General features: G+C 37.3%; 1 protein-coding gene across 1 annotated transcript in view; it reads left to right on the plus strand.

The window, feature by feature from the left end:
* Positions 1-12,701, plus strand: part of kcnh3 (potassium voltage-gated channel, subfamily H (eag-related), member 3) — a 138,366-nt gene that overhangs the window by 83,909 nt on the left and 41,756 nt on the right. Inside the window, exons 3-4 of the mRNA XM_063888740.1 lie at positions 4,922-5,056; positions 11,758-11,897. Of these exons, the coding sequence (XP_063744810.1) occupies positions 4,922-5,056; positions 11,758-11,897 (275 nt within the window). The remainder of the gene's footprint in view (positions 1-4,921; positions 5,057-11,757; positions 11,898-12,701) is intronic.

The raw sequence follows: 12,701 nt of genomic DNA on the forward strand, positions 1-12,701 counted from the left end.
CCTGATTGTTCAAATCGTTTTTAAACTCAGAGAAATGTCGAACTTTAATTGAGTTAACAGTGATTTCATTTGTTTTCTTGTGAAGACTCTGTGCGTGCATTAGTGTTATGGATATCTGTCACAAGAAGCCCTTTTATCCAGTATTAGGTCACGCTTTTACGCTTTAAAATATAAGCCTTGATACATTTCCTTAACTGGATAGAGGATTTTAGTCATTGGGCGATGAGCTAACCTTAGCGACAAACCAAACAGCGGAGACACACCGGGTGATCTCCTTTATTCAGTGATTTTAACGGGTATTAATTGCAGGTCCACTTGTTTCGGAAAGGAATAGACCTCTGTGGATAATAAGGCTCTCAGGAAAAACTTCCCAAACTTGTGGATCTGAAGTTAGCAAAGAAACAAGCGGAGCAAACTTTAGTTACAGCTCCTCCATCCTCCAGAAGCGCAGATCTTTCCTGCTGAGTTTATTATGTGTACTTGTTTTATTCATCGTGTCCATTTCTTTCGGAGAGGAGGAGATCTCTGTCAAATCTGGGAAGGCCGTGCTCTAATAGTAACATGATAAATAATCGATATACATGTATAACAATGACCTTACTCATGTGAATGCATGGAGAGGCAGGACATGTTGTTTTACGTGCTGCTGTTCCAGCACCTCATCCCTGATGTTTTTATTAAGTCCGTCCATCGCCTCTCGTTCATATGCAATACTTACATGCGTGATCCCCTGCAGAGCGTTGGTCCCGCAGCATGCACAGATTACAGGTGCAGTAACAGAACACCCAAACAGCTGCTTTTATCCCGATGTTATGTATTTATGTAGCAGGGGCTTACATCCCTCACATGGTTACACACAGATAAGGCTGAAACCATTCTGCAGTTTCCATAAAGTCAGCTAATCCCACCAAAGACCCGAAGCAGAATGGGTGGATATACAACACTGTGTGGGTATCATGGATTCACTTTGCTCCGTGGTGTAAAATAATCCACAAAAGACATAGAATGTTTACAGAAATCAGTTAAACTCTATATCTATAACACCTTCATCATAACGGTAGAGGTAGGAAAAGTACTCGAGTAAAAGTAGAAGTACTCAGGTCTTGTACTTGAGTAAAAGTAGAAGTACTCAGGTCTGGTACTTGAGTAAAAGTAGAAGTACGCAGATCTTGTACTTGAGTAAAGTAGAAGTACTCAGGTCTTGTACTTGAGTAAAGTAGAAGTACCCAGATCTTGTACTTGAGTAAAGTAGAAGTACTCAGATCTTGTACTTGAGTAAAGTAGAAGTACTCAGATCTTGTACTTGAGTAAAGTAGAAGTACTCAGATCTTGTACTTGAGTAAAGTAGAAGTACTCAGGTCTTGTACTTGAGTAAAAGTAGAAGTACTCAGGTCTTGTACTTGAGTAAAGTAGAAGTACTCAGATCTTGTATTTGAGTAAAGTAGAAGTACTCAGAACTTGTATTTGAGTAAAGTAGAAGTACTCAGATCTTGTATTTGAGTAAAGTAGAAGTACTCAGAACTTGAATTTGAGTAAAGTAGAAGTACTCAGATCTTGTATTTGAGTAAAGTAGAAGTACTCAGATCTTGTATTTGAGTAAAGTAGAAGTACTCAGATCTTGTATTTGAGTAAAGTAGAAGTACTCAGATCTTGTATTTGAGTAAAGTAGAAGTACTCAGATCTTGTATTTGAGTAAAGTAGAAGTACTCAGATCTTGTATTTGAGTAAAGTAGAAGTACTCAGGTCTTGTACTTGAGTAAAGTAGAAGTACTCAGATCTTGTACTTGAGTAAAGTAGAAGTACTCAGGTCTTGTACTTGAGTAAAAGTAGAAGTACTCAGGTCTTGTACTTGAGTAAAAGTAGAAGTACTCAGGTCTTGTACTTGAGTAAAGTAGAAGTACTCAGGTCTTGTATTTGAGTAAAGTAGAAGTACTCAGATCTTGTATTTGAGTAAAGTAGAAGTACTCAGATCTTGTATTTGAGTAAAGTAGAAGTACTCAGATCTTGTACTTGAGTAAAGTAGAAGTACTCAGATCTTGTACTTGAGTAAAGTAGAAGTACTCAGGTCTTGTACTTGAGTAAAGTAGAAGTACTCAGATCTTGTACTTGAGTAAAGTAGAAGTACTCAGATCTTGTACTTGAGTAAAGTAGAAGTACTCAGGTCTTGTTCTTGAGTAAAGTAGAAGTACTCAGATCTTGTACTTGAGTAAAGTAGAAGTACTCAGGTCTTGTACTTGAGTAAAGTAGAAGTACTCAGATCTTGTACTTGAGTAAAGTAGAAGTACTCAGGTCTTGTTCTTGAGTAAAGTAGAAGTACTCAGATCTTGTACTTGAGTAAAGTAGAAGTACTCAGGTCTTGTTCTTGAGTAAAGTAGAAGTACTCAGGTCTTGTACTTGAGTAAAGTAGAAGTACTCAGGTCTTGTACTTGAGTAAAGTAGAAGTACTCAGATCTTGTACTTGAGTAAAGTAGAAGTACTCAGGTCTTGTTCTTGAGTAAAGTAGAAGTACTCAGATCTTGTACTTGAGTAAAGTAGAAGTACTCAGGTCTTGTTCTTGAGTTAAAGTAGAAGTACTCAGGTCTTGTACTTGAGTAAAGTAGAAGTACTCAGGTCTTGTACTTGAGTAAAGTAGAAGTACTCAGATCTTGTACTTGAGTAAAGTAGAAGTACTCAGATCTTGTACTTGAGTAAAGTAGAAGTACTCAGGTCTTGTTCTTGAGTAAAGTAGAAGTACTCAGATCTTGTACTTGAGTAAAAGTAGAAGTACTCAGGTCTTGTTCTTGAGTAAAGTAGAAGTACTCAGGTCTTGTTCTTGAGTAAAGTAGAAGTACTCAGATCTTGTACTTGAGTAAAGTAGAAGTACCAGAGTGTAGGAATACTCTGTCACAGTGAAAGTATTCTAAATGTTCCTCCAGTGAAAGTAGAAAGTACTCTCATCTAAATGTACTTAAAGTAGCGACAGTAAAAGTAGTCATTGTCTGATTGGTCCATTTCAGAATAATATCTCTGATATGTTTTATAATGATTGATCATTAAAGTGTTCTCAGAGCTGGTAAAGGTCCAGCTAGTTTGAATGGCTTTGTATACTGCAGGGTAGCTGCTGGATTTACTGCAGGTGAACTAAAGTCTGATTTAAAGGAGATTATATTTACCATCATTAATCCTAATCTGCCTAGCAACTAAAGGGATTAAATAAATGTAGTGGAGTAGAAGTACACAGTTTACATCTGAACTGTAGAGGAGTAGAAGTAGCATGAAATGGAAAGTGCTGTTGATAAGTTACTGAAATCTTGGACAAACTCTGTTTTTTTTCTATGTTTTTTGACGAGGACCTGGTTTTAACACCGATCTCATTCAGATTCAGAGCATCTGCCGGACTCCTCTTAGTAACGTCCTCACATACAGACGGCTTAAATGATGCATGTCCTGTGGAGGTAACAAATGCGTTCAGAGCCTAAAAGCTCCCGGTGCAGCGCTCGGGAGAATCTCACATATCTCAGGTGTTACAGGTGTGTGTGTGTGTGTGTGTGTGTGTGTGTGTGTGTGTGTGTGTGTGTGTGTGTGTGTGTGTGTGTGTGTGTGTGTGTGTGTGTGTGTGTGTGTGTGTGTGTGTGTGTGTCTGTGTGTGTGTGTGTGTGTGTGTGTGTGTGAGAGAGAGTTTACACTTGATTCACGGACCTGCACAGCTTTGAAGTGGATCTATTTTTCATGCAATCTCCCTCTGCACACCGCACTACTCACTGGGGGATCTGAGGTTATTAATGACACGGGAGAAATCAGTGTTTGATGCAGGTTTGAAGGGTCGCTTTGAACTCGGTCTGATTATTGCCGCAGGTACTTCGGACTGTAACGGAATATATGGTGGCCACGTGATGGGGAGAAAAGTAATGCGATCGCGAGAGGTCATTGCAATTCCTGTCTCTTCATAAATAATGTGCAAACCGTAGGGGGGGTGGAGAGACACATTGACAGTCACATCATACTTTTACTTCACTCTCTTTTCGGGGGATGCAACATGCAGGATGCAATGGTTTTATTGTGAAATGCATGATGGGAAAAACATTTGAACTCCTAAGCTCCTCCAATAGTGCAGCATATAAGATATAGAAGAAATGAGGAACTAAATAGTGCAAGTGAACTGCAGGAAACTGATAATGTCAGCGTGTTTTTAGGGTTAACTTTAGTATTTGTTTCACACGAAAAGCACAGGGATCGAAACACAAGATGTAATTCAATCACAGAGACTTGTAAGATGGAAATATGTGAATGACAGGATATGAAGACGCTCCTCCTGATTGATCTTGTTCTGAGATTCATTTAGATTTGGTGCATTTTGAAGTACAATATTAAGGTACTTCTCTGCAACTTCATTCTATATTTTGGAGGCAAATATTTGTACATTTCACACCAGTGCATTTATTAAACAACTTAAAGGTGTTCTATTATACATTTGCATAAAATGCTGTGGATCCCCGGGGGAATCCACAGGCGATCCAGCAGAGTAATTATAATGAGCTCAACCTTTACCAGCTGCAACATCAACGTGATTAACTCATTAATGCACGTATGATTAGGATCCAATAATATATTTGACTTGTTGGAGAGATGCAGCATGGTCTGAGGAATTAGATTTTGGAGCTGAGCACGTTAGCGGATGCGTGTTTGACTTACATTTTGCAACTGGGCGTTAAGGCTGTTGTCAAAAATAATCTGAATAAACACACCCCGAGCGATTATATACAACACTCTTTCTTTATAGCATCCAAGTTGTTTCCAAAATGATGACTTAAAGCTCAAGAGGTCAAGAGAACAACTTCCTAAATATGGAATGTCTGAGGCCCCTTGGTCGAGTTTAATGTACTTCAACGTGGGAATGATACCCTGACTGTCTGCTTCCCTCTGTGTTTCTCTCTCTCTCCAGGTACACAGTTCTGGTGCCTGCTGGACATTGTACCCATTAAAAATGAAAAGGGGGAGGTGGTTCTGTTCCTGGTGTCCCACAAGGACATCACGGACAAGAAGAAGAACCAGGATCCAGAGCACGGGCCTGACACGGGTGAGTTCATCTCAACAATAACTCCTTTTAGTTCTGGTGGTTTGCATCGTCTGTGAAGGCTGCAGAAGACCAAGAGGTGCACTTAAAAGCTCCAGAGAAAATGCTTAAAAGAGGACTTAATATATATATCAGTGTGTAGCGTCTCTCCTGGGACATGCTTTAATGTTCAGAAAGCTCTTTATTTTTCTCATACTGCCTGTGCTACTGCCCCTCTTTTCACCCTCTGTCTGAAACCAGAGCCCAGTTCTTGTTGTGATTGCTCAAGCTCTTAGAGATGTCCCGCCCCCTTAGCCTATCATGAGTTAAAGATGCTTTAAATGCAATATATGAAGTCATATATCGTCTGATCTACATAGTAAAAGGTTGAAAAACACACATTAGGAGACGCTCTCTATAATCCACATGTTCTGAAACACCATATTTATATTCCCATGATGTCACCGTGTTACTCTAACTAGTTTGTGGCTGATTCTAATAAAACGAGGCTTCCTCACAATCCTCCATGACGGCTTAGTCATCCTGGCTGTGTAGTTTAAAGATCAATTTAATCAACGTTGTGCCTTTCAGCTGTTTACTGCCGCTGCTACCAACAACAATAAGGAGACAATTAAAGAGGAAGTGTGAATCTCATCCGGATTAGAAGAAAAGTGTCCTTCAATTAGATATCACATTAATATTCATCATGCTTTCTGATAATGTGCACACTCTAAAATGTAAATATTTCACACGCAGCTTCTGATAATCCTCGTCACAATTTGAAATCATGCAATCAAGCAGCAATTAATAAAGATTAAAGTGATTAATAGCAATATTCAAACTGCACTTATTTTCTCAGTGTTGACGTTAATGGAAATGAAAATCAATGGATCGATTTGAATGTTTTATTGTGTCTGAGATTAGTGAGACTGTCATCAAAATGGTGATAAAATGAGAGAATAAGAAGCGCTTTGTCTTATTTTATTTTATTTTAAATACTTGATTTATTTACCTAATTATTTTCCTGTGATTGGATCAAAAGAAATCCAGAGGAATGAAAAATATAAATCCAAATGCAAATAAAACACATTAATTTAGGGCAATTACAATTCATTTGTCTGCTCATTTGAAGGACTTAATATTAATGCTTTGACTGTTGAAAAATAAGTCATGTTTAGTAGTTTAGCTTCAGAAGATAAAGTGTAATTTGCCAGGATAGGCTGCCTGTAGGTTAGTACGTCTAAAGCCAGGTTAAAGCCGCTCAATTATTAGCTTCGTCCCTCTAGCCTAAGATGCTCTGGCCAATTACAATTAAGACTAAACATCTGGCCAATAACCTGCAGACTTTACACTGCAAACATTCACAGCTATCGAAACATTAACATCTTCTGAGTCCTGTCGCCAGCCGACACTGCCGAGTGTTTGAGGGATCAATAGTGACTGTGTAAAATAATCATGCAGACTCAGAGTAATCACAGTCTTAGGATGAGTGTTTAAAAGTGTAGTTCTTTATGTCCGTACTGTTTCCTGGGAAGGCGCAGCAGCTTTAAGTATACCTCATTTTCAACTCTCGTGCACAGGCTCTCTCATTGGCTGAATCTCTCATTGCTTTTCCTTTGAAGCCCGCTTTCATAAACTCTGCTTTACAAACCGCATGAGCTGCTAGGTTTTCAAATACAAGCCACCAGATTTGCAGCGCAGTGGGGGTGGGCAAACAACGAAATAGTGGGGACTGAAAGGCGAGAGAAAGACAAAGGGGGATTTAAATGGCATGACTAAGAACCATTAACATAACACCCGGCTAAATTAAACCATGCATGTGAGAACAAAAGGAAAAAGTCAGTGACATTTATGAGATGTCCAAAACTGTTTACCTGCTCCGGCTCCTCGGCGGGAGCGACCGGATGAGCGACTCGTTTCTGGCACTTAGCTAAGCGTGATGTGCCTTTTTATGAATCAGTCAATGAGAATGATGGACATGGAGTACATGTTCAATGTGGCCTTAAAGCAGGGGATGGAAATAGGCAGAAGACAGCTAGTGTTTTGTGATCATCCAACCAAAAAACCCAGCCTGTTTTTGCCAGTTCTATTACAATTAAAGTAGCTAGCAGCGTTGGCTTCAATAGTGGATACATCTGGCAAGAAAGGAACCTATTTATTGATTAATGTTCCTCAAAACCTTCATTTTCCTTTAAGAGGATGCTTCAATATACATCCTTTTTTATCAGCCATGCAGCACTGAAGTGTTGACGGAGCGTGTGAGCAGGAAACTGCAATAACTATCCTTCTTCAAGTCACCATTCAGCACTTTGTTGCAGTCTGTCTATGCATAGCTACTGATATTGGGATATTCACCAACTTTATTGCATATATTTTCCCTTGTATTGTGCAACCCATATAACGAGCCATAGTTCGTTATGATTGGAGGTTTTCCTGTCTTTTAACGTGTATTCGTAACTCAAAGCTTTTTACATTGTTCCAATCCCAAAACCCAGCTGCTGCTCCTGCCACCTCTTTCCCAATGAAAGTAGCTAGCAGCGTTGGCTTCAATAGTGGCTAAATCTGGCAAGAAAGGAACCTATTTATTGATTTAGGATTCTCAAAACCTTTCTTTAAGAGGAGGCACTTCAGCCTGGAATCTCTCAAACACTCCCCTTTAAAGCTTCAATATATATCCTTTTTATCGTCCATGCATCATAGAAGTGTTGAAGGAGCGTATGAGTAGGAAACTATCCTTCTTCAAGTTACAATTCAACAAGCACTTTGTTGCAGAAAGGAAACACTGAGTACATTACATGCTAGTCATATTGAGATATTCACCACTTTTACTTTGCATTGTGCAGCTCTAGCCCCCCACATAACAAACAATGATTAGTTATGTTTGGAGGATGCTCTGTTGGAAATAAAAGTACATCTTTCCAATCCCAAAACCCAGCTGCTGCTCCTGCCACCTCTTTCCCAATGATAGTAACTAGCAACACTAGCTCCAGAAGTCACTGAATCACAGAGGGAAAATTGTCAAATCGGTTAAACTGACAGCCGGTCCATTTAGATTTCACTCCAAAGCAGCTCCCCTAAAATAATCTGTATGAACGTCAACATATCAGGAGAAAAGTAGACAAAAACACGGCTATTGTTATTACTTAAAGCTATCAAGCTAGCAGCTAGTGGTAAGTTAGACGGGTTTACAGTCCTGTGAGAAATACCCGATTATCTTCCTCTTTCTTTAACTGCATTTAATTTATGATTGCTTAGCGATATATAGCTTTAGTTGTCCCATAAGCAATTGAAAAATGTCCTCTAAAAGCACACACACACACACGCACACACACACACACACACACGCACACACACACACACACACACTGTTTTTAATAATGTAATCCATTGATAGCCATTCTATTTTATTTCACTCATGCATCCCCCGAGAACACACCGTGTAATCCCTTCATCAGAACCCTCCCCGAGGCGTGCAAATACCATCTTCTTATTTGTATTGCATTCCCTTATCCGCCAGCTGTAATCACATGTTGATCCGTCGCAGGTGAACATGTGCAGGTGAACAATGACCCTGAGACGGGGGCGTCGTGCTGTTATCTCCGTGTGTTGCCTCCCCCGCCTCCTGGGTGAATCAGGGTATTTATAACCCCATTAAAGCAGCAGTTTGACATTTCGGACGATAAGAATCGAGAGTTTGTATGATAACCAACGCCGCTCTGTCGTCTGTCTGCCAAAAGTGTGGCTGCAAACAGGTGGACTGGCTCTGTCTTCTTCGGGGTGCAGAATAAATCTTTAAGCATCCCTAAGAAATATATTGTTTTATGGAGGATTAATTGCCAGACTTGTTCTCGGGTTCGACCAGTTTCTTCCTGCAGGCGGGAGAGTGGCATTCATCCAACTTCAGGCCAAATGAAAAGAAGTGTCATTTCCATTTTCCATTATTTTAGGTTGTCTCCAAATAAAGAAGTGTGTATAAAACATTGTCCAACCCAAGCAGCAACCTCTGAATATTTAAAGATAAACCAGTGCCTTAAGCCTGCTTTATTACTAATGGCCAGCAGGGGGCGACTCCACTGGTGGAAGTCAGATTGCATAGAAGCCTATGAGAAAACGACTGCACTTCTTACTTGATCTTTTCCCCTCGGGAGACACTTCCCTCATGACTTTATGTTCCAAGTCTCTAATATAAGTCCTCTTAAATATAGCATGATGTTTATTTAGTAAATTAGGGTCAAATTCTATAGTTAATTAGAAGATAAAGCAGTGTATGCTTTAGGGGCGGGGCTTCGTTGTAATTGACAGGTCGATACTTTACCTGTTTCAGCTGTCAATCAAAGTTAATTGGAACATTGTGGTCGCCTTTCAAAGGACTTGTTTTTTGTTCAGTTTTACTTTGCTCCTCACTTTTGTTAATTATGTATCCACAATGTCCAAATCGGAGGCTTTTAAATGTTAGTCTTCAAAGGTTGACCACATCGGTCCGACCATGTCTAAAGGCGAAAGCCATTTGCCGCACTCCAAAGTGCTCGGAAAGCCATCATCGTCTCTAAGTGTGGATAACTGCACACATCCGCTGGTGTCAATTGGCTATGAGTCATGGAGAAAAAAATGAGGTTTAATTAGATAATACTGGCAAAAAAAGCTGGATTTCTGAGACATTTATAATGGTGTTATTGTGTTATTCAGCTGGATGAGTCATAATTGACAACCCCGTCTCCTAAAATCATGTTCCCACACAATGACACTGCATTCAGCCGCTTCCTTCCTCTCTCAGTGGAAAGAAGACGCTGCTTTAATGAAGTTTCTGTTGGTTTTCTACTTTTGATTGAATTGTTTTTATCAGACTTTGTTTAAAATATATTAAAAGTATGTAATTTAGTGGAAATTAAATCAACTTAAACATGCCAAATGAGTTTTTATGTGAATAAATAAATAATACAGAAATAAAACAAAATAAATAATAATAATAATAAAACAAAATAAATAATAATAATAATAAAACAAAATAAATAATAATAATAATAAAACAAAATAAATAATAATAATAATAAAACAAAATAAATAATAATAATAAAACAAAATAAATAATAATAATAATAAAACAAAATAATAATAATAAAACAAAATAAATAATAATAATAATAAAACAAAATAAATAATAATAAAACAAAATAAATAATAATAATAAAACAAAATAAATAATAAGAAGAAGAAGAAAACAAAAATAAATAATAATAATAATAAAACAAAATAATAATAATAATAATAATAATAAAACAAAATAAATAATAATAATAATAAAACAAAATAAATAATAATAATAATAATAAAACAAAATAAATAATAATAATAATAAAACAAAATAAATAATAATAATAAAACAAAATAAATAATAATAATAATAAGAAAACAAAAATAAATAATAATAATAATAAAACAAAATAAATAATAATAATAATAAAACAAAATAAATAATAATAATAAAACAAAATTAATAATAATAAGAAGAAGAAAACAAAAATAAATAATAATAATAATAAAACAAAATAATAATAATAATAATAATAATAATAAAACAAAATAAATAATAATAATAATAAAACAAAATAAATAACAATAAGAAGAAAACAAAATAAACAATACAATTTACATAAATTAATTAATTAAAAAAAAGGGAAAATCTGCAAACCAAATAAATATTAATAAAATAAATTGTAAACAAAGTAAATGTGAATAATCTTATTAATAGTAGATAGATGCTATTATGGAAGCAAAACTAAAATGCACATTGAATAAAGACATTTATTGCAGGATAGTCATAAATACAGAGTGCTTCAATACGTAGTAATAATGTCATCATGATATTTCCCTCGCTCTCGTGCACAGTGGACTATTCTTCACCAAGCCAGAAAACCACAACAACTACTTTCCCCTTATTGTTTGTTCTTTGAAGCTTTCCTCAGACATATTAACTCCTTGTTTATGTCAAGTATGTGTTGGTATTGGACGTGTAAATAACCTACAACCTACCTTAGGTACCTTGGCGTACATACAGACAGACAGAGTCCCAGCAGCCGGGGTTAGTTTCTCCGTGCTGCAACAACTTTTTGAAATCCAACCTAGATCTGATGGACAAATCAGATTTACTGGCTGAATATGAAACTGATTCCGTTAGGCGGGCGTCATATTATGGACAGACAGAGGGACAATCATAATAGGAAATGAAAAGTGGAAATGGAGAGGGCAAGAAAAAGATGGTCCTCCTTGATGATGGCTTAACAGAAAACCACTCCCTTAATGTGTCTGCTGTGGGATCGATGTTACCTTTACCATACCTGCTCTTATCCTTTGTTAAGGACGACGTGGAAGAGGTGTTGGAGATGGGTTATTGTTGACTGTGTTCTGTAAATACAGATCTGGATCTCAGCCCAGAGCTTCGTATTTTACCTTGAGAACACAGTGTTTAGTCGATAAAGAGACACAAAGGCAGGCAGCAGGTCAATATCACATCAAATATTTACACCTACACTTGAGAGGAGGACAGCACTGGCTGTATGATCAGGAATGTAACCCTAAACATGTGAGCAGATGGTAAGAGACCACAGACTGCTTCACTCACAATGATGAGAGAGGTGTTAAAGCATCTCTGGGATTAGAGAGACTTGCTCTAAACTCTCAGACTGTGGATTGGGTTTTGTCTCAACATGTTCCCATGTCCTCCACAGACGAGGAGACGGGTCTGGAGGTGCATCAGGTCACTCGCCCTCCAGGCTTCAACACCAACCGGCGGCGCAGCAGAGCGGTGCTGTATCACCTGTCAGGACACCTGCAGAAACAGGACAAGAGCAAACTGAAGCTCAACAATGTAAGTTCACCTGCATCTGCTTTAAGTTAGTTTCCTGGTGCAGAGGTGAGACGCAATGTGCAAATTGTACCCAAAGGTTCTAATTTAATAACATGTTTTATTAGGTTTTTGGGGATTCATTTTATTTTGTATCTTTTCATTTTACTTTTCTAATTTTATTCTAAATAATACAAATAAATAAATAAAATATTCTGATTCAAATTCTATTTCCCTAAGTGCTTTGAACACATTTTTTACACATGTATTTTTTGTTGAAATTGTACGCAATGTGCACGTTTTTCTTTACTTTCTTATGTTTGTATGAATATTTTATTTATCATAATTAACATTTTTAATATAATTTCTATTATTCTATTTTATTTACATTTTTTATTTATTTAACTATTCTTTTTTATTTCTAAAACTAATTATGATTACCCCCTCGGGATAAACAAAGTATTCTGATTTTATTTCATCTCATCTTCGTGGAGGAACAACATGTCTGGTTGCCAGAACATGTATTGCATCCCAAACTGCCTCTCATTATTTCTACCTTTGTACTATTTTTGCACTGATAACTTTATTCAAGTCACAGAGGTAAAGATAAATAAAATACAATCCAACTTTTTAAAACCCCTACAGGTCGTACAACAACAACAACACAGAGTCTTCAAAGGCTCTTTAATCCAGATGGAGTTCAAAGTTATGGACTTCTTAACAACAAATAGCAGTTTGTGCAGTTGCTTCCCGAGGTTCACCTGGGTTTTCTAACCAATTTACGTGGCCCAGCGTCACCACACTCTATATCTGCCGCAGTGGAGCGGG

The sequence above is a fragment of the Eleginops maclovinus genome, chromosome 7 (genome assembly GCF_036324505.1).
Source record: "Eleginops maclovinus isolate JMC-PN-2008 ecotype Puerto Natales chromosome 7, JC_Emac_rtc_rv5, whole genome shotgun sequence".
NCBI lineage: Eukaryota > Metazoa > Chordata > Actinopteri > Perciformes > Eleginopidae > Eleginops > Eleginops maclovinus.